The sequence below is a fragment of the Mustela nivalis genome (assembly GCF_964662115.1).
Source record: "Mustela nivalis genome assembly, chromosome: 9".
Taxonomy (NCBI): domain Eukaryota; kingdom Metazoa; phylum Chordata; class Mammalia; order Carnivora; family Mustelidae; genus Mustela; species Mustela nivalis.
The window spans coordinates 102,182,019-102,205,186 of NC_139028.1; the positions used below are offsets into that span (position 1 = coordinate 102,182,019).

Here is a 23,168-nt window from a genome sequence, read left to right on the forward strand (position 1 = left end):
TCGATTTCCCACCTACGAGACCCCATCTCACGGCCAGACCCACGGATGATGCCAATTACTCCCATCCTCAGCCTGGATGACCCCCTCCCACCCTCACTGCCGCCCACCCTGGGCCACTCACTCTGGTCGGCAGATCACCAGGTCTCCTTTGTTGGTACCATAGGCCAGGCCAAGCCCTGGCTCGGGCAGCCAGCGGGCAGAGTTGATGCTGACATGTCTCCGCTGGTCGGCAGGCATGGGGTAAAGGACGTTGAAAACTCTCTGGGTGGGGGAGAAAGGGAAGAAAAGAGAATTCGAGGAGAAACAATTTGTTACCAAGAATAACAAAGTCCCTTCTATGGCCAGAAGCAAGTTAACCACAGATAAGAAAGAAGGTCTCTCACACATACTGGCGAACTTGGGGTAGCAGGGGGAGGCTGGGGTCCTCTTACTTTAGGAGGAAGGCTAGAACACTCTCGAGCAAGACTAGGGGCACACTTGGGCGTTTCTGCAGGAAGCTTGCTCATCATGCTCTCTTTAGTCTTTTAGCTCTTTTCATTTCATGGCTTTAAGTCAACCCCCTGGAAAGCCAGTCAGAACTCCGCTCACCAGGAAGACCTGCCCCTAACTTTCCCCTGACCAGACAAACCAGTGAGAGCCAAGCTCAACTGGGAGTCCCGTTACCATGGCAATCACAGCTCTCACAGCAATGGGGAATTGAAGGTGATAGGGGGGCGGGAGGGGGTGATAACACCAGAGAACATTCTTAATTCATCTAATTAAAAGCAATGTTAAAACTGCTATTGTTAAGGAAACCTAAAAGGTGCACTAAGATGTAGGAAGCAGGGGAGAGGGGGATCTTGAACACACAGGTACGTGATTTCATTTTAGCTTATATAAATCACCATTAAATAGCTTGTTTCCATTTCTCCAAGGGAGAGAGTCCCCTTCAATGGCCAGCTTATTTCCAAAGCTACTATTTTCTGAGGAGGCAGCTTAGCTGCAAAAGGGGTTTGGACCAGAGGTGAAAGACAGCCTCAGATCTCTCCAGCCACAGAGCTGCACAGCATTCCAGCATTCCACAGCAACTTCAGTCAGAGACAGGGACAGGGCCGTGGGAGAATGAAGGATGTGAACTTTCTTTCGAATTAGAAAGCCCTGATTTGGAGTCCTGACACCTCTTTTCTAGAATAGTGACTTCACCAGATCTCAGTTTAAAAAGACAGTACTGGAGGCACCTCCATGGCTCAGTTAAGCATTTGACCTTTTTTTTTTTTTTTTAAAGATTTTATTTATTTATTTGACACAGAGAGAGAGAGCACAAGTAGGCAGAGAGGCAGGCAGAGGGAGAGGGGTGAAGCAGACTCCCTCCTGAGCAGAGAGCTTGATTCGGGGCTGGATCCTAGAACCCTGAGACCATGACCTGAGCCAAAGGTAGAGGCTTAATTAACCCACAGAGCCACCCAGGCGCCCTAAGCTTTTGACTCTTGATCTCAGCTCAAGGTTATGAGTTCAAGCCCCACATTGGGCTCCATGCTAGACATGGAGCCTACTTTAAAAAAAAGGGGGGGGGGAGAGCGAGCGAGAGAGAATGCACCACCAACCAAGTAACTGGAGAGATGAAAAGACATGATGTGTAGAAATGTCTGGCACAGGACAAGCTCACAGATGGTAACTGTTGCTAACATTACCAGGAACCTGCATCTTGGGGCTTCAAAAAAGGTTGTTAGGGTCTATGAAAAGGATGAAGCCAAGAATCTATAAACTGGAGTTTTATTTATTTAAAAAAAGATTTTATTTGTTTATTTATTTGAGAGCACACAAAAGTGAGAGAGATCACAGATGGGAGACCGAGAAGCAGACTCCCTACTGAGCAGGGAGCCTGACTTGGAACTTGATCCCAGGACCCTGGGATCGTGACCTGAGCTGAAGGCAGATGCTTAACCAACTGAGCTGCCCAGGCGCCCCTAAACTGGAGTATTAGTCAATGTTTCTCCTTTTGGCCTCTTCAGATTTTATTTATTTTTGAAAGATTTTATTTATTTGACAGAGAGAGAGAGACAGTGAGAGAGGGAACACAAACAAGGGGAATGGGAGAGGGAGAAGCAGACTTCCCGCCGAGCAGAGAGCCCAATGCAGGGCTCGATCCCAGGACCCTGGGATCCTGACCTGAGCTGAAGGCAGATGCTTAACAACTGAGCCACTCAGGTGCCCCGCCTCTTCAGGTTTTAATCTATAAAATAAGGATGAACTACATCTGCCTTTCCCTGCCCCCTGATGGAGGGGTGGGGGGTGGGTGGAAGGAAGACCAAATGCGATGGTGGTTTAGAGAGTAATGTTCAAAAATGAATTTAGGGTGATATAGTACTTATTACTTTTCAGATTATCCTGATGAGAGATTTAAAATTAAAAAGAAAAAAAGGAAAGACAGGAAGCAAAAATTGAACAAAGGGTCCGCTGCCCATTCACAAGTGAAGTGATAAGCCCGGGATGTGGGAACGCTTGTTCATGTGCCCTGGGCATCTACCTGAAAGGGCCTCACCAGCACAGGCTCTAGAATGGAGCGGAGAGCAGGCAGCACGAGTTCTCAACATACTGACACATACACAGAGAATCCTGTTGTGAAGAATTTCCCAGGCTCTGTGGTGCTGAGAACTGTGCCTGGGCAGCCTGTGGCACACCACCAGAGCGGCCTGCTCTGGTCCTGAGGCTGGAGGTCTCTTAACAGATAAGGAACTGGCCCTATTTTGAGGCATGAGATTGACCCATGGCTGCTGTTTTAAGAACCTCCTATGCCCTCTCTTTCTGACTCAACTCCAAATGTAAGAATACGCAAGAATCTTTGGTTTAACCAAGGAGACTACTAAAAAAAAGCCCAATGGGGGCGCCTGGGTGGCTCAGTGGGTTAAAGCCTCTGCCTTCGGCTCAGGTCATGGTCTCAGGGTCCTGGGATCGAGCCCCGCGTCAGGCTCTCTGCTCAGCAGGGAGCCTGCTTCCTCCTCTCTCTGCTTGCCTCTCTGCCTACTTGTGATCTCTGTCTGTCAAATAAATAAATAAAATATTTTAATTTTTTTTAAAGATTTTATTTATTTATTTGACAGAGAGAGATCACAAGTAGGCAGAGAGGCAGGCAGAGAGAGAGAGAGAGAGAGGAGGAGGAAGCAGGCTCCTCTCTGAGCAGAGAGCCCGACGCGGCACTCGATCCCAGAACCCTAAGATCATGACCTAAGCCGAAGGCAGCAGCTTAACCCACTGAGCCACCCAGGCGCCCTGTGCCGAGTTTTTTGATGGAAGTCTCAAAGAAAAGCTAACAAAACTCTTCTAGAAAAGTTCTACACCAGTAAAGAAGCAAACGAGCCTCTCACATGTCACATATTTACCTTTTAGAGTTGCTGAAGAGCAATTAACAAGTAAATACTATCAATTTGCTTCTAAGTACAAGAACTGACTTTGGAGACAAAACCCTCAAGCGACCAGCAGGACAGACAACCCAGCTCAGGTGAGACAAGGTCAGATAAATTGGGGAGGTCATTCAAGGCTGAGACCCCCAGACCTTGCTGCATAGATACTCACAACCTTCATGGCAATAGTAGTCATAAGGCATTGATTTGTCCTTGGACTATGGCAGTCCCCCGGTCCCGGACCCGTCAAGTCCTTAAACACCACTGAAAGGGAAACTCCCAAGTGCACATTAAACTAAATCCCGCTTTGTGGCAGGAAGCCAGAAAATGCCACATGAGGATCAGCGGCCTCCAGGACGCCTGCTAAGCACCTGCTTGCTTATCACACTCGAATGTGGGGGTGGGAAGGAGGGAGAAGAGAGCAGAACATACAGGGGTGGGTAATGAGAGCACAGGGCATGCAGGATGGGTAGGACTCAGCTTTACATGCCTGAGAGGCCATCCAGTCTAATACTCCTGATTTCACACATGCCTGAAACTAACGGAGCCTGGAGGAATGAATGAGAGCCTGGCCCGTTTTCAGAACCACCCAGAGATGGAGTTTCCATTCCATTCTCTGGCCGGAGCTCTCAAAGTGCCTCACTGAGGGGGGTATATCCCTCACAATTAGCCCTAGTGACAAGAAGTTTCAACAAGTTTCCCAACGCAGACAGGAGGTTCGGTAGCTCTGGCTACTCCCATACCATTGAGGGTTTCGGCCAGCAGTCTTTCCAACCCAGTGACTTGGGGAGCAGTCTCCTGACAGACACCAGTGGGGACCAGAACTGGCTCTGTAAACTCCAGGTTCATCGGCACTGACAAGAAAGAAGATCTGAGATACTGTTAAGGGACAGCTTTGGCCTTCTCTTAAAGGCACCCCATATTTATCTCAAGTAAAGGTTTCCTTAACACTTGTCAAGGACAAAGTTGGGTGGCCTGCCAAAAATCCCGCTCTCTGTTCTTCACCATGAAACTGTACCACCAAATTCCATGACACTGGACGAGGATTATCAAGACCTGAGGACCCTTTGTGGGGCTAGATGTAAAACCCAGCTCCTGACTCATGTTGGCAGAGTCCTGGTTTTACCTGTCTTGGCTACAGCTGCTCCCTGGTGGATAACAAATGCTGACAGCAACCCCCCTATCCCCAAGCAGACTGTTCTCATTTCTGTCTAACATCTAGGAAGGGAATTGGAATCAATATGCTAGAAGAAGGCTCAGAGGGGCCTCAGCACATCACCAGGGACTGAGTCACGTCACCAAGATCTGCATGGTTCCAAGGGAGCGAGAGAAGATAATCATTCTTCCACTTCTGGGGTCCAAGACCATCTACTGTACTCCAAAAGAAAACAGTTTCCAGATCAAAACTAAAGGGGTCTTGCTTCTTGTTCAATGGTGGACAGGAAAAGAATGAGAGGCAACCAGAGGGCTCAGTGGGAAACCTTCTTCTCCACCCTTTTAAAATTTAGAGGAAAAATGTACTGCTGCCCTCAACAAGGTGTTTTCTTTTCGGCTGCATATCACTAAAGCTCAGACCATTAGTCCAAGCAGCAAACTGCACTGTTCAGATCAGCTCAGATAAGAAGCTGAAAGAAAAAAACGTAGCGGCTATCTTGTCCGGGTTTGGGAATCTCGTCATCTATAAAACTGGAATGGCTCTGCAGCCGCAAGAGGTCGAGCTTCCCTGTTTTAACTAAGACCACGGAAGCTGGAGGTAGGAAGGGGACAACTGGAAACTGAGGCTGGAAGGGCCATGAGTGAAGGCGCAAGCCAAGAGGGCTGTGAGGAAGAAAGGAAATGCAAAGAGGAAAAATGCCTTCTCGGTAATGATGGAAATCAGGGAGGCCTTAAGCTTTTAGAGAGGGTTACTACAGGAAAATTAACTCTCTGGGAAGAGGGAGAAATCAATGGAAAGCAGATGCTAAGAGACAGCTGACCTTTCCATTGGAAATGGACGGCTGCACATCTTGTCAGAGGCTGAGAAATGCACGCTTCCCAGAGCAGGCGGCGGGAGGCACTCTGGTCAGTCAATCTTTTCCTCCTTTCAAGCTGCTGATTTGCTTAGTTTCACAAATTACTTAAGTTTCTTCATCCCTCGGAAAATCTGATTTGTTTTTCAGACATTTTAAGCTCTTTTACTGTCTCTAAGCCTTCCTTATATTCTACTTTGGAGTTTAGAACTTGTAGGACGCTGACTTTAAAGTGACCATTTAAAACTAAGAATCAGAACACCAGCTCACCTACCTTTCTCCTTTACTCAGTTGGAGTGGGAACAAATCTGCCTGAACTCCCCTTGTCCAAACCCAAACTCTCCCAATGGAAAAGAGGAGAAATAGCTCTTTTTGAAACTTTTTTTTTTTAAAGTAAGCTCTAGGCCCAACATGGGGCTTGAACTCACGACCCTGAGATCACGAGTCATGTGCTCCACTGACCAAGCCAGCCAGATGCCCCTTTTTCCTTAACTCTTGGAAATGTTGTCCTCGGCTGCCATGGATAATCTGCTGCCTTAAAGTCATTTCTAGCCAACCTCCTGTGATTTACTGAGACCTGTAAACTCTTATTCACCTACTCCTCTCAAAGAGATCCCATAGAGACAGAGGACAAGAATTTTCTATTTTAATTGGCTTGATGCTTTCCAAAAGCCATCTCAGGCCATTAGGATCAAAGGAGAGAGGTTCCTTCAGCTTAAGGAACTACTTTGGTGCTAAATGAAATACTGAGGCACTTAATGTTCCTAGAACCCCCCTACATTAAAATAATTACTTCCTCCTGTTCCCACATGTCCATACATAGCACAAGTTCTTGAACTACACTTGCCTTCACAAATGTCAAAGGAAAAGGCCAAATGAGTAGTTGTTCTAGATATCTACCTTGGACAAGAGAGTTTTCAATATATACCAACACATTCAATATGCTTTAGTTGATTCTTATTTTTGGAAGAGGTGTGTTAAGGATGGTTAAACATTAAAATGCTTTGTAACTTATACTTAAAAATACATCAATATGCTTTCACCTTCTACAAATGCAAGAATTGGTTCTCCTCTACCAATTTTGAAAAAACAAAATGCTTTGCCTTTTGCTTTTGAAACTACCTCCCATGAATCTCTCACTGTGTCTTAGTGGTAGGACTAGCACCCTAAGAAACCGATAATGGGCGCATGGTGAAATGAGAAGGACATTCCGTATTTTCATAAGGATTATCTCCCTGATACTTTCATTCAATCACCATCACCACAACATGTGCTAAACACACTGATGGTGCTGGTGAGCAGGCGTGAGTGTTCATGCATGTGTGGGGAATACACAGTACACAAGATCCCAAAGGGACACATATTCCTGGAACAAATGCTGAGTGTCTCCTGTGTGCCCCGTGCAGTGAAGGTTGGGAAGGCAGCAGTGCAAAGACTTGTCGAGAAGCCAGTTGTGGGAGCCCCGGGGTGGCTCAGTTGGTTAAGCGTCTGCCTTCCACTCAGGTCATGATCTCAGGATCCTGGGATCAAGCCCCCTGTCGGGGCTCCCTGCTTCATGGGAAGTCTGCTTCTCCTTCTCCCTCTGCCTCTCCCCCTGCTTGTGCATTCTCTTTCTCTCTGTCTAAATAAAATCTTTAAAAAAAGAAAGAAAAAAAGAAAAGCCGTTTGTGTGGCAAGAGAGAGAGCAGGGTCCAGGTCCATCTTATGCATGGTGCTCCCCAACCTCACAAAATACCCGGCCCATTGTAGGAACTCAATAAAATTTTGTTGAACGTAAAGAATGACGCACAGAATAGACTGTACTCTCCTAAGAGGCCATGAGGAAAAGAAATCATTAGAGTTACCTGAGAGGATCTGTCATGGAAAAATTCACCTAAACTAATTGTAGCTCTCCTGTTATTTTTAATGTTTTATCTTGCTCCATCCCTTCTCTGACAAACTGCATCCGAGACACCCCTGAATTCTCCCCTACTCCCTCCCCTCTTTCCCACAATGTGCTGAAGAAAGGAACTTTCTGAGGATAGATGCTTTGTACCACATCTCAGAAGTCAACTTTAAGATAATTGCAGCGGAAGCAGCTTTTAATCAACTGACAGGCAGCTTTAAGAAAATTAATGAGGACAAAATCTTGGGAAGGAGTAAATCATTTCTGACAACAAAGCTGTCTCTCTTTTATCCCAATCTCCCCTTGAAGAAATAGTACCCTTCCAGGATACAAAAATAAAATATCTTTATTTTTGGTTTTTGCCACTCAAAAGGCCAGACAAGATTAAGAAAATCTCATTCTCTTAGATATCTGGAGAATACTCCAGATTGAACTAGAGTTCTAGGTCACTTTTGAAAATCAAACTTTCAGAATCTAGGGAAGTATAGATGAGCGGATTATGTCACAGGCTAAGTTCAGGGCAAGGAGGCTACAGTGAAGATTATATACTGCAGAGTGGAGCTAGGACAGGCCCAAAGAGCCTGTACATGTTAGTTACATAAGTGCTGGTCAGTGCTGACAGCGCTGGACACCCATCCTGCCCCAGGATCTAAGCTACAATTTAGTGGTGACTAATACGAACATTCTGGATTCCAAGTCTTTTCTGTGGTTCATTTTAATGAACTTATAATAATAATCAGTCATCACTGGGCTCTGTGAAGATGGCTGTATACATGACAGAAAATGGTTATAAAAAGACAGAAATACAACCGATGTTTCTTTATAATTAGGATGACTCTAAGTTATCCATTAATGGGCATCTCAGTGATGTATTCCATCAAAAGATAACAGCAGGTGGAATGTTAGAAAGGGGAACTCCAGAAGTACTCCTTCAGACAGGGAAGGGCCTAGAGCGAAAGATAAACATACTGCTTCTAACTTTTTAAGCCGAGGCATCTCTACATTCTATAGCATGCAGGCAAGCAGGCAGGGGCTCGCAGTTAAGAGCTCAAGTCAACCGTGGACAGGTTAAGAATTTTAATCAGAAACGGAAAAAGGCCTCAGGGCATTAGTTCTTAAAAGTACTATTACTAGGATGCCAGCATGATCCAGAATGCTTTGGGCTGGAGGTATCCTCAATTTCTCAATTTCCTGGAAGTGCCTGAAAGATCTGGTTAATAAATAGGAGCCATAGAAGTAAATCAGATGAGGTTCCAGAGACAGGGTGAGAGCAAAAAGGAAAAGGACAAAGGTTACACTGACAGGGGAGATCTCACTAGAATCCCTGTGCAGTCAATGACTGGCTCTCCATCTTGACTGAGTGTGCAGCCATCAGGAGGGCCTGGTAAAACAAGGACGGCCGGGACCCGCTCCAGGATCCTCTGATTCAGCAGGTCTCACATGAGGATGAGGATCCAAATCATCTCTGATGATGCTGATGTGGTCCCAGGGGAGTATACACTGAGAACCACAGCCGGTCTGTAGAGAAAATGGTATAAAATCTCCTTTCCTTCCCTGCTGCCCAGGATCACTTGAGAATGAGGGGGATGCGTGTCTCTAGAGCCAGGGTTCCAGAAGAAGGTGTACAACGGGGGCAGGCCGCCACTGAAGAGTAGGACTCTCAAGGTGAAGAAGTAGGGGAAGAGGGCAGTGAAGAGAAAGGGAGAGAGCGAGCAGAGAGAGAAGGGAGGGAGGGAACGAGCGGCTGGCTCTCTCCAACACCCGCTCCAAACCAGTAATCTGTCTAGGTAACAGGGGCTCCACACTTGAAGACAGTTTTACCACACAGCCACAAAGAAAAAGCTTTCAATAAAATTGACCCTTAACTATTTGAGGCTTTGCCTTAAAGAGCGCTATGCTGTTGCACAGAGAAACGAGAGCTAAATTGCTTTCTGTCCTAGGGCTTCTCCCATCCAAGTCAAATGACGGTGTCCGCATCCATCACTTCTGCCAATAAAATAACTAGAGAGAAAAGCAAACCAGCACTAGTGAGAGTCAAGCAACCACTGCCTCCAGGCCTGCAGGGACTATGAGGTGAGGGTCCGCCTCAGTTCTTACTTAACCACGTATGTGCCCACATCCCCTACCTGTTGGGGGCGGGGATGGTCTACGCATCTGGGAAATAGAGTAGACAGCACTTTAATTCCTGTGTTGAAAGCACTAATCCTTATTCTTTCTTTCCAGCTCAAAATGCCCCAGAACCACTCCCCCAGCTGCTGACTTTTGCTCTAGGTAAAATTTACTTACACAAAAGTGGAAGAACAGTCTGCTACAGAACTATTTCTGGTGTCATTAGTAATTTTATATTTTTGTTATTATCCTTCCACTTGGTTACAACCAAAGTTATTATAATGTGCAAGTTGCCACTATTTTGGAAAATTAATTGCAGTTTTCTGTTACAATATTATGCTTTCTTCCAATTAGAAAACGAAAGCAGAGAGGGCATACAGGCAGCTTAGTGTTTTGAGAATTCAGCAAAACTTCAGCTCAGCAATCTCCAAATGTCTAACTTAAAAAACCAAACAGGAAAAAAAAAACAAAAAACAAAAAACAGAAATGAACCAAAAGCCCTCCCTGGCTTCAGAGCAAGGGAGTCAGACAGAAAATAAGACCCCAAGGCAGAGTGGCATCCCCAGCCTGGAAGAGGCTGAAAGGGACAGAGGGGAGGGAGAGAGAAAATACTTTCTCAGTCTTATTTTTCCAAACTTGCCAATCATTCTAAAATCAGGAAGACAGTGCCTAGCCTCAGAAGCAGAGAAGGGAAGTATCAAAAGGACGCTGGATCCTAGAAACAAGGATAAAGTTAAAATGGTTCACTGAGGAAGAACAGAATCCAGCATATGGTTACAGAAGGGAGAGCCCCAGAGGCCAGCAACAGCTGAGGAGAATGGGAGGTGAAGCACGGCCAGCCAACAAACCAAGTGAGAGTCTGGTGGGAAATGGAGCCCAAAGGCCACCGTGCCCGCAGCAAGATTAGCCAAGGATCAGAGCACCACGCATAAAACCCCAAGCAAACCTGAGACTGCGCCTCTTCCTTGCTGAGAAGGCTAAGGGCAGAGACCTCAAATGGAGAAAGCAGTCATTAAGAACAGCAGTTCTCAAACTCCAGTGCGTATCAGAATCACCTGTAAAGCCCGTTTTACAAATACAAACACCTGTGCCCCTCCCGCCCCATTCTTAGGTGGCTCTTCAGGCCTCAAGTGCTGTTTCTGACAAGGACCCCATGTATTCTAACGCAGGTTGTCCCAAGAGCACAGTTTGAGAAGCACTCATCTAGAGGTCTGAAGAACCGCTTCGAACAAATGCACGGAGGCGAACCAGCAGTGGAGATGTGGGACTCATCTCCCACAGAAGAGTCTTCGTATGGGACTGGGTAAGAGATCATCTCTCGGGGAGAGAGTCACTTAGTGGGAATTAAAATCAGGTAAGTCAATGCTCTGGAGGACATTCTCCTGGGACTGACTGTTGACCCAACAAGCTCACCTCTCTGAATATTACCGTAGTGAATTCCAAGACGTAAGACTAAAATGAAGGGGAGTTCTGGGCAGAGAAGCTTGAGGACAGGCCCATCACCAACTAAAGCATTCCTTTGGAAGACAGAGCTTGACGCGACAAATGGAGACACCCACCTATACTTACCGGTGCAAAGAGGGAGATGCTCTACTGTCCCATTAAACCCTCGCTCCCTGCTCTCAGACAAAAAGGCACTTCTTGCCTTAAACGGTGGTACAGCACAGCTATCCAAAAAAAGCTGGTATCTTTTCCCTTCCACCAGTGACTGAATTCAGGGACATTTGCTGAATGCTTTGGTGCCTCTGGATGTAAGGGGCAACCAAGACCTGGAAAACCAGAAACCTTTCTGTAGCGCAGGGTTTAAAGTCAGACTCGGTGGACATAGGGTAAGCAAAACCTTGCTCAGAAGCCTGGATCCTGTCTCCTGGGTGAGAGGAACACTTCCCAAATGGGAGCTTTCTAGTTACTTCAGCTCCCTAAGTGGCAGATGGTGCCTACTGAGAATCAAAAATGCCTCTCTAGGAGGCCTGAGAAACAGCTCTTGTCACGAGGCATGCAGCAGCTGGCTAGCGGCCCTGAGCCCCTTAGCAGGACAGCAATGGATTACCACATCTCCTCAGCAGACTCCTCCAACGGCACGCCTGAGCTGCCAGCCCCATATGTACCAAAATCTTGGCTTGCGCCCTGCAGCTGTTTGTCCTCGGCCAGATGTTTCTAGCTACTTATGGGAAGGAGGAACCTTGCTAGGATGGAGGACTGGCAGGCTGCACCCAGGAGTTGGGCAGGAGCCCTGGCTTCCGGAAGAGGCTCAAGATGTCCATTAGTGTTGCCGAGATCAGATCCTGTCTCTTAATGATTATAAACAATTATTCCACAATGAGGCAGGAAGGGTTTAGAAGAACAGCTGTTAGGACCAGGATTCTAGGTAGTGAAAGGCAGACACCAGGTACCTTCACCATCCAAATCTCCGGAAGAGAAGCAAAATAAGAATATGTAAACTAAACCTCAATGCCCATCCTCAAATATCTAGGTAAGAAAACAGGCCCGTGAACTCCCCATGACGTCCTCTCCCAAGCACCTAACATCAGATCCTTCCAAAGTCATCTGGGATTCAAGAAGTGGGACTCTCCTGTCAGTATGATGTCAAGAGCACAGACTGCGTGTTTCTACCCTTTCAGGGGCTTGGTGGAACATGCTGTCACCTACCACTGGTTCTGCTTGTTACCACCTAGAAATGCTAAGGAGGACATTTTCTTGAGATTCTCTTCCATTCGCTCAGCTTTTCCTAAACGCCAGCTTACTTCCTAGGTACTTGGACTTCATAAACATGGCACAGACATGGTCTTCACTCTCGAGGAGCTCACAGTCCAAGAGAGGACAAGGATACGGAAACAAATCCGTGCAGTCTGGTATGATGTGTGTTAACATGAGCTCAGGGAACCTGGCAGGGTCGTGGCACAAGGAGGGAGTGATCTAGAAAGGTCCCGCAGAAGGAAAAGAGCTACTGAAGTCAGGTTTGAGACAGAGAGGAGGGCAGGCCAGGCACTGGTGAGAAAGGCCTTCTGAAATTCAGGGTGCTTGGAAAATGACTCAGCAGAGTCAGGGAAAGGGTCCCTGTAGGAGATGGGAGGAAAAGGCTGGCGACCACCATACTAGGCTGCCCACTTTCTGTCACTTTTTATGTAACAGATCCTATTTCTTTTTCGTTAAAAGAATGCTTCCATTGCAGGCATCAAGCATCTATATGCATCGCACTAAATGAAGGGCCCTGAGGGATACACCCCTAAGGAGCTTACACTGCACCTAATTGGGCAGATTAAACATACACACCACTCAGCTAAAGAAAACACAAAACAACACATAAACAAGTGCATAAAACTATAAATGGTACAACACAATGTGCTAAGGGAATTCACAGGTTCTTAGCTTGAGACAGAGCTTAAAGACCATCTAATTAGAGAACCATTCAAATGCTCAATTCCCCTTGGCAAAAGCAAATGAGCTCCCATGGGAACTCAGAAACCAGTATGGTTGAGTCCAGAAGGCCACCAACCCCACCATACCCAGAAGGCTATTATGGCAATACAAAAGTGTCTCCAGCTGAGACAAGAGAGCGTCCCAATAGGACTTTCCTCTGCTAATGAAATGGATGAAATGGTTAAGAGCTTAGCAGCTACCCAAAGGCCTCATCTTCCAACACAATTATAACTCACAGAAAAAGAACATTTCATGGTATACATATATCACTTTTTATAGCTTGCTTCCTGAAAAAAAAAAATTTTTTTTTTTTTTTTTGATAAGCGTAAGTATTTCTTTGGGTCCTTCATGTATCTCCAGACTAAAGGTCTCACACTGCGGTAAGGAAGTATTCAGTTTGGGCTACAACCAAAGATACTCTCAGGTCTCTGGGGAGCTCAGCTCAGATCTAGGGTGTGAGGAAGCTCCTGCCTTTTAACAGCCTAAAGCTTCTAAAAGTGAAGCCTGCTGGTCACAGATGGGCTGGACTGCACTCTTTCATACTCCTTACAAACATGCTACCTCTAGCCCTGACTGGAAAGTCACACCACTGTCCTTTACTACCCTTTACTACGAGTCTGGAGAGCTGCCCTACAGTGGAGGCCTGAGCCACGGCACTCACCCTCATGGAGGTCTCGCCGCCATGGGCTTGTTGCAGCCTGAAGACCTGGGCCACCATGTGCTCTGTGGAGGGATGCAGCAGGATCCTCCTCGAGGCCAAGCCCACCATTACGTATCGGCCCATTGGGGACAGGCTCACCGAAATGGCATTGGGACCTGAGAGCCAACAGAACAGAGAGACATTTCCCAGAGTTCTTGCCATCACAAGGAAAAAATGTTCCTCTCACTCTTTTTCTTTCTTTTCTTTACTTCCAATTTGCATCTTTGGTTACCCAGGGGCTCTCTCATAGGAGTGCAGAAGACAATGACAAGGCATGTCAAGTATTGAGTATAATGTATGACATACAGAAGATACTTGACAAATGCTAACCATTGCCATCATAGCACCATATCTTAAAAAGCTGGCACCATACTATAAATACCACTTTGAAATCTACTATTTCCACTTCATACACAATGACCATTTTTCCACCATTAAATATTCTTCTATAAAAGCATTTTAAAGGCCAAACGGTATTCTGCCCTGTCAGTGCACCACCATTTATTTAGGCCATTCTTCACTCTTTGACATTTTTCTCTGTGATATGTAACACTGCTGTGAACATCCCTGTATATAAATCTTGGTATTGTTTTTCTGATTATTTCCTTAGAAGTGGGATTGCTGGATCAAAGAGATCATAAATTTTAGGGACTTTCAATACACAATACCAAACTGCCTCGCAGTGTATGAGCGTGCCTGCTTCCCCAAGCCGTGACCAAGGCTCCTCCTTTATCCGTGGCTGGCCCAACAGGAGCGCGCTGGTGACACTATCATGGCAGGAAGGACTCTTACTCTGAGAGTCATCTGTAATACTACCAGCCAGGACTCCTGCAAAGCAATCTTCCTCTGGCCTGTGCCCCAGGAAAGCAGGGGTAGGATATGACCATTACTCCTACCTAAGCTGTGCCTCACCTAGGAATGCCCATGCCAAGGCACCAGCGTCCCTCTGTCACTAAGTTGGGCTTCCTATCCCTTACCAAATCGCTTGGTGTAGAGCATTTCACCCAGGTTATGGGGGGCCAAGGAGTACACTGCCAGGATGCCTTCATCAGGAAAGCCCCTTTGGCTGCTAGGGATGAAAGCCGCCAGGAGCTGGCCATCTGCAGAAATGTCACAGCTGGCATCATTGTAGATCTTGCAGTTCTGCACCAGCACATTCACGGAAGCTGCATCAGACAAAGAAAGAAAAGAGGGTAAGAAAGTTTGGAGTTGATGGTGTGAAAAATTCTGGGCCAAGAAATTCTGGGGCTTCTCTAAGGGCCTGAACCCTCTCTAAAAATGCTAAAGGCCGCCTTGTCAATCAAACTAAAACATCATAGAACAAGGAACACAAGAGACAGGAAAGAGACATGTCTTTTACCACCTTAATAGGAAACAACAGATACTCAACACAATCACAACCACCTGCTGAGTCTCAGGTCACACTCAGGAAACCTCATTTGAGAGAGATTAGATAAGGAAAAAGTTATTAAAAATTGTTCCTGGAGAGCCACTCAACAGCTGCTATTGTCCAAAAGACCAAAAGTTAAGATGATTGAAAACGCAAAACCACTGATTCCAAGAGAAACGTGATTCAGGTAAAGCTTCCTTGGAGCGAGAGTCCTGCCACACAGCTGCTATGCAACCTTGGAGAAGGAAGTCATTTCATGAGTTTGTGTCTGATTTTCTCATTTCAGAGAAATGGAACAGTTAGAGACTTCAGTCTTCTGGACAGCCCCTTGCCAATACGAATCCCTAATGCCACAAGAGAGGCCAGACAGAAACACAGCCCAGCAGCGGCTGGATGGCTGGAACTCTTCATTTCTCACTATGCTCTAGGCCTTACCCGTACCATATGCAAGCACTCAGGGGCAGCCCCAGTCTGTACTTGGCAGCTACCAAGAATTAAGCCCAGGATCCTGGGGTGCCTGGGTGGCTCAGTTGTTAAGGGTCTGCCTTCGGCTCAGGTCATGACCCCAGGGTCCTGGGATTGAGCCCCACATCGGGCTCACTGCTCGGCGGGAAGCCTGCTTCTGCTCTCCCACTCTCCCTGCTTGTGTTCCCTCTCTCACTGTCAAATAAATTAAAATCTTTAAAAAAAAAAAAAAAAAAAAGAATTAAGCCCAGGATCTGCCAGGCAGCAGGCTCTTGGCTCAACGGAGCAGGATCGGGGTGGGGGAGAGGGTGGTGGAAGAATGTGTTGGTGGGGATGGGAAGATCCTGCTCCACAGGACAGAACTAATGAGATGTTGGCCAGCACTGGCTCTGTGCCTGCATGCTTTGTTTTGGTTTTCATTCGAATCTCCAAAACCCACTGTGTAATTCCCTGCCAGGAGGATGTGGCTTACCCTTGATATGAGCCTGGGAACAGAGCGCCCAAACCATTGGCACAAGCAGAACAGCATAACACATCCAAAGGGACCAAGCTCCTCTGGGCTTTGTCTCACTTAGATCTACTTCAAATGCACATGCAAAGAAACTTTTTTGTCCTTCTCTTATTTGGAGATTACCTGGATATCCACTGTCAAACACATTATGGTTAAAAAAAAAAAAGGAAGGAGCAGGGAGGGACGTGAGAGGGAGGGAGGAAAGGAGGAAAGAAAAGAAAGGAGAAGCCAAGCTCAGCCGCTCTTACCAGATTCCAGGTGATCTATTCCAGGAAGCCCAAAGGCTTGCCCTGGAAGATCAAGGGCAAGTTTCCCCAGGAAATTACTTGAAGGAAAACAAAACAAAGAATTGCTTTTCAGAGGCCTTGAGGCTTAGGCCTCAGGGACTCAGAGAGATTTCTAACACTCTATATTCATCCTCCTTTCCCTGTGTTGCTAATGAAGCCACAGAGATGACAAAATAGATCAAAAAAGACATCAGAACACATTGATTAGGCTATTGTGCCAACTCTTGGGGGCTGACACCTACAGCACCATTACACACAAAACCCGAGAAGGGACCACAAGGATGTCTCTGTTTGCTAACTAATAAAATAATGACATCCAAATATTCACTGCTATCACCATTAGGGCTCTGTACTGCTCAACTTCCAACCCACCATCTGCTCTACCCTGTGTGGCTAGATTTATCTAGTTAGCACTGAGACCGTCTGCTCCTTACTCCGGGTCCCAAGCCTGTGCCAAAAAGATGACAGTCTCTTCTTCCTTTCCTGGATTGACACATAATTCCAGTTGGGGATATATATAAAAAAGGGGTGGGGGAAGGAATAGGGAAGCATCAGGAATGAGTCCATCTTGATTTTCTCACCTTGAGGCTGGCACAACCTTCAGAAAGATAAAAAGAAACTGACAATTGAGACTATAACCACCAAACTTTAAGACAGTTTTGCATAATTACCATTTATTCCACATTTAATGTCTCAGAAAATGCATGGTGGGTATTTTATGAAAGTATGCTTTTCTGTCTCCCTGTTATATAGCTCTTACTCACGTGCATTAACACGCAACTCTGTCAAACGTACAGAAGCCTATGGTAACCCTCAAAACTCACCACCAATATAAAAAAGGCATTTAACTGCTTACTGTCAGATTAATTCCTAAGTGGGGCCAGGGTGGGAAAGAGAGTACAAGTAAGGTTTTCCTTTTTCTGGAAAGCTTGGCTCTAAGCCCCTGAAACACAGGGCATATAGATAAAAAAGCATTTTGTCAGCCTCTAATCCAAGCCACTGTGTTTATGTTTACTACATTATGATGATTCCAAATTAGTGGTCACCTCCCAAAGTTCATCCCCTTCCCACCAACCCCACCCAGTTTCAAAAGCGCTCCCGGTCACTGCAGTGAGCAGACAGACAGACATGCAGATGGTAAATGCAGAGAGAATGCTGAAAATTCAGGCAGAGCTTCTCCGGCAGCAGGTTTAATTGCAGAAACCGCGCAGCTAGTGATCTAGGGTTTCACTCCTGCCCTAATGAAGGGGATGTGGCAGGCACATAGTGATCTGGTAGCTTCCTTTCTGGAGCACTGGGTGGTGTGTTTACAATTTCATTTTTATGTCAAAGTTCCAATTAGCAGCTTACATTTGCTGCTCGTTGTCTGTTAATTTCCCACGTGGAAATTGAAATGTTCAGTAACAATGGTGAGTGGTCACTGCTCCAATCCACTGTGCCACTTCTCCTCATAAGGCTGAATTTTGATGAGTTAATTTACACAGGACAAGATTTCTTAGACCTGTTACCTGTTACTAGGAAAGTAATGCACTGATGACAAGGACAACTCACTCTTTTTGGACTCAACAACTGAGTCTTTTGGACTCAATGTTAAGCGGGTAGAGAAAAAGGTGAAGTGAAATAAAGCCCAAGACACTGGCAGCCCACACACTACTAGAAATCTTTGTTCTGCCCCCTGCCTGGCCTTACCACACTGCTTTTCAAGTATTAGCATGTATCAGAATCACCTGGAGGGCTTACTAAACTACAAAATGTTGGGTGGGAGGTTGGGTGAGCCTGGTGGTGGGTATTGTGGAGGGCAATTGCATGGAGCACTGGCTGTGGTGCATAAACAATGGATTCTGGGGGCGCCTGGGTGGCTCAGTGGGTTAAGCTGCTGCCTTCGGCTCAGGTCATGATCTCAGGGTCCTGGGATCGAGTCCCGCATCAGGCTCTCTGCTCAGCAGGGAGCCTGCTTCCTCCTCTCTCTCTCTGCCTGCCTCTCTGCCTACTTGTGATCTCTCTCTGTCAAATAAATAAATAAAATCTTAAAAAAAAAACAAAAAAACAATGGATTCTGGAACAATGAAAAGAAATTTAAAAAAGAAATAAAAAACAAACAAACCAGAATGTTGGGGTGAGGTCTGAGAACTTGCATTTCTAACGAGTTCCCAGGTGTCTCTCGTGCTGCTGGTCTGGGACCACCACACTTGACAAGTGCTGCCTTATCAAACAGTCCTCAATCCCTGAGCTGTAGATGTAGCAACCTGCCCTGCACTTAAAGGCAAAAATACATGTGGCGAAGGGTGATGGGGCAGCTCAGAATGGAAAAAAAGGTTAGGAAAGAAAGGATTTTTCAAATCAAAGCTGCTTAAGAGCTTCAGGGGGCAGCTCCAGGGGGAGAAAAAGTGATGTAGAAGACAGCAGGAAGCCATGTTCCAGACTCTGCAATGTAATCTCCTCCTAATTATAAATGATTTCCAAGTGAAAAATGCCCTAGCAGGGAATGGGAGGGGTCAGAAATAGTGATGCCTGGAGGAGCAGATGGCTCTGCCTTCCTATCAGCTCCATGAATTATAAACAAACACCTTGCACGAAGGCTGATCTGTAGCCTGTTGTCAGCCGGCCAGATGAGGCCGAGCAAATGATCAGCAGCTACAGCACTTTTGCAAATGCATTAGATACCGATTTGGAAAACACGAAGGGATTTGAATCAGCAGGAAAACTTCCTTTCGGCTACCTCTGAGGCCCTCAAGGTGCAGAATAAGACCTCCTACACAGCACTCCAGATGACACAAGCAGCCCTTCCCAAAGGACGGATGTGGTATGGTATCTGTCTTCCACCACTCAGCTGCCGATTTCTGAAGGCTGGTGCTGGCAAGGGCACCCAATTGACCAAAGCTCTTTACCAACAAGAGTTCACTCTTAAAAACCAGAGTGAACTCAATGAACTACTTTTTCATGAAGTGGTCTTGAGATTATCTACTCTATGAGGTCTTTTCATAAACTTCTAAACTATACAGAGAGTAATTCATTAATGCTGCATCCCAACTAAGAGAAACATGTGGCAAAAATCTTTAACCTAACTCCAGAGAAAAGTTAAATACCATTCAGGTAAGTCAGATGACCAGCAACATAATGGCTGTTGGACACATGAATAAAACTCAAGACCAGTGGCTCTCAGGCATGAGCTGTGCCAAAGCCAAAGGCTACCCTTCACTGAGAGATGCACGGTGTTCAGAAATGAATCCTACAGCAGAAGAGATCCTCTACTTACTTTTCTCACAGCTGCATCTGTCAAGAGTGATGCTGCCAACTATAACTAGACTTTATTCAGACCAACCAGCCAACAAGTTAAGAGCTAATGACAGGAAACACAGATAAAAGTGACTGGCATTCTAGAGGGTAATACCATGGAAAGGAACATCGACTATCATTGGACATATGTACCCTAAACTGGGCATATATGGAATTTGAACCATGCATGATCCAAACTAGTCCATCTGGTTGCACATGATGCTCTCTGATCAACTCCGGTTTTACAAGAGTCAGGATCAAAAGATGTAAGAAGAAACACAGAAGGAGGATTATAGGAAGCTGTAGCTGGAACAAGTTAAGGCCTATACAAAACATGTTAAGGACAACCAGAAAGACCATCAAAGCTATGCTAGCAGCATATTCAATGCTTGTATTCTGAATATTTTGCTTTTCTACCAAGGCAAATGATCTGCGACTGGGTAGAAATGACAGAGAAGGACGGGAAGCCCATTACAAATAAGGCAACAGGGTGAGAACGACACCTTGTTCTCATGAACATCACTCTCCAGAGAGGAAGACTACATACCTCAGAGTAGTAAAGACAAGGACTGGGGGGAATTTATAGTGCTATGGCCATACTCTCAAAGGATCATGCAATTTTCTAGAAAGAGACATGATGAAAATAGCTAGCACTCACCAATCATTTACTTTATGTCAGACCCTGTTCAGAATGCCCAGTATTATTTACTAAATTCTCATAACAATTTATGAGAGGTTTGCACTATTACAATTCTCATTTTATAGAAAAGGAAAACAAGGGACGCCTGGGTGGCTCAGTTGGTTAAGCAGCTGCCTTTGGCTCAGGTCATGATCCCAGCGTCCTGGGATCGAGTCTCACATCGGGTTCCTTGCCTGCTTCTCCCTCTGACCCTGCCTGCCACTCTGTCTGCCTGTGCTCGCTCTCATTCTCTCTCTCTCTGACAAATAAATAAAATAAATAAAATCTTAAAAGAAAAGGAAAACAAAGTGTAAAGAGATTAAGTAACTAACCAAGGTCATACTGCTAGAAGGTGGTTGACCAGGGATGTGAACCCAGATAGTATAAGCTTAAGAGCTCATGTGTTGGGGCACCTGGTTGGCTCAGTGGATTAAAGCCTCTGCCTTCACCTCAGGTCATGATCCCAGAGTCCTGAGATCAAGCCCCACATCAGGCCCTCTGCTCAGAGGGGAGCCTGCTTCCTCCTCTCTCTCTCTGCCTGCCTCTCCGCCTACTTGTGATCTCTGTCTGTCAAATAAATAAATAAAATCTGGGAAAAAAAATTACATGTTTAACCATCATAGGACAGTTGACAGAGAGAGTTATCAAAGAAGTATTTCCCCCTACGCATGTAAAAGTAAGCATGCATGCATCAGGCCCAGACCTTTAAAGTATAAAAAGTGTAAGTAATTCCAATTCTATTTAAACTGTTCCAAAGAAAAAAAGAAAACCTTCCAAATTATATTTATAACACAAGCATAGTAACATTGATACCCAAATCCATAGATTTCATAAAAAAGAAAAGTCTGGATAGAGCCAACTCACTGACAAGTATCAGTGAAAAAAGTCTATTTACTAAGCTACAGGGAAGGCAATTTACATTAAAGACTACTCCAAGAACCAGGTGGGGTTATTCAAGAAATATAAAGATGGGTTCAATATTACAGCATCTATTAACATAATGATTATACTATTAGGTCAAAGGAGAGGGGGAAAAATACGATCATAGATACTGAAAAGTTATGACTAAATTGAATATCCATTCTTGATAAAAACTCTTTATAAAATAGGAAGAGATGACTTCCTTAAAATGATAAACTAGTTCTAGTTCAATCTAAAAGCCGGCAATATGCTTACTGGGGAAAAGCCAGGGGCATCTGGCTAGCTTAGTCAGAGAAGCATGTGACTCCTGATCTCAGGGTTATGAGTTCAAGCTCCACACTGGGTACAGAGATTACTTAAATAAATAAAATTAAAAAAAAAAAAAAGTATTGGGAAAAGAAGTTTCCTACTAAAATCCAGAGCAATATGAGGATGACTGCTATTATTTAACATTGTTTTGATGGTAGCCAAAGCAAACATACAAGAAAAACAAATACACAAATGTAAAACTTTGAATGAAAAAGGTAAAATTACCATTATTTATGGATAACAAACCTAGTACATGCAGGAGATTTACCTGAGTAACAACTACAATTAGTAAACAATTCAGTAAGATAGCAGTAGGATTTTAAAAGCAAGCTTGTAACAGTAAACTTAAGAACTGTATAGGATCAAGAAGCACTGGGTGGTTCAGTAGGTTAAGCATCCACATCCTGATTTCAGTTCAGGTCATGATCTCGGGGTGGTGGGATCAAGCAACGAGTCAGGCTCCACGGTCAGCAAGGAATCTGCTTGGGATCCTCTCCCTCTCCTTCTGCCCTTCCTCCTGCTTGCATGCATGCACACAACTCTCTCTCAAATAAATTAATAAATCTTTGAAAAAAAGAACTATAAAGGATCTATATGAAGAAAACTTTTTATTTAAAGATTTTATTTATTTAGTTGACAGACAGAGAGATCACAAGTAGGCAGAAAAGTAGGCAGACAGAGAGAGGGGGGAAGCAGGCTCCCCACTGAGCAGAGAGCCCAATGCAGGGCTCGATCCCAGGACCTTGGGATCATGACCAGAGCCGAAGGCAGAGGCTTTAACCCACTGAACCACCCAGGCACCACTCCCCCTTTAAAAGATTTTATTTATTTATTTATCAGAGAGGTGAGTGAGAGCTCAAGCAGGGGGAGTGGCAGGCAGAGGGAGAAGCCGGCTCCCTGCTGAGCAAGAAGCCCCTTGCGAGGTTGGATCCCAGGACCCAGAGATCACGACCTAAGCCACAGGCAGACACTTAACCAACTAAATGAGCCACCCAGGCATCCCTTAAGAAAACTTTAAAACATTACTAAGAACACAAGAGAAACTTGTGGAAATGGAAAACCATACCATGTTCTTAAATCTAACCATAAAGATACTGAATCTCCTTAAGTTAACTTATAAATTTAATGTGACTACAATAACTACATTAAAGGGAATTTTTTTTTGGAGGGGGTGGTGAAGGGAAGAAGTAAAGTAGTTTTAAAGTCCATACAGGAGGGACGCCTGGGTGGCTCAGTTGGTTGAGCGGCTGCCTTCGACTCAGGTCATGATCCCGGCGTCCTGGGATAGAGTCCCACATCGGGCTCCTTGCTCAGCAGGGAGCCTGCTTCTCCCTCTGCCTCTGCCTGCCATTCTGTCTGCCTGTGCTCGCTCTCTCTCCCCCTCTCTCTGACAAATAAATAAATAAAATATTAAAAAAAAAAAAAAAAGTCCATACAGGAAAATAAAACTGCTTGAGCAAACAGGACAATCTGGATTAAAAAAAATAATAATAAGAGATAGTTTCCTACCAGATTCTAAAACACAATGCCTGAAAACTTAAACCCCTGTGGTACTCTCACATGAATAATTAAACAGATCACTAGGACAGAATGGATAATCTAGAAATACATCTAAATATACACAGGAAAGTAAAAATAGGATCAAAGGGACAACCCATGGGGCGCCTGGGTGGCTCAGTGGGTTGAGGCCTCTGCCTTTGGCTTGGATCGTGGTCCTGGGGTCCTGGGATCAAGTCCCATGTTGGGCTCTCTGCTTGGCGGGGAACCTGCTTCCCCCAGCTCTCTGCCTGCCTCTCTCTGCCTCCTTGTGATCTCTGTGTGTCAAAT

General features: G+C 45.4%; 1 protein-coding gene across 18 annotated transcripts in view; it reads right to left on the reverse strand.

The window, feature by feature from the left end:
• AMBRA1 (autophagy and beclin 1 regulator 1) overlaps positions 1-23,168 on the reverse strand; it is a 179,886-nt gene that overhangs the window by 15,530 nt on the left and 141,188 nt on the right. For all 18 annotated transcript variants that reach the window (XM_082747516.1, XM_082747524.1, XM_082747519.1 and 15 more), the window contains 3 exons: positions 14,481-14,669; positions 13,465-13,619; positions 122-261 (listed from right to left, as the gene is read on the reverse strand). In XM_082747516.1, the coding sequence (XP_082603642.1) occupies positions 122-261; positions 13,465-13,619; positions 14,481-14,669 (484 nt within the window). The remainder of the gene's footprint in view (positions 1-121; positions 262-13,464; positions 13,620-14,480; positions 14,670-23,168) is intronic.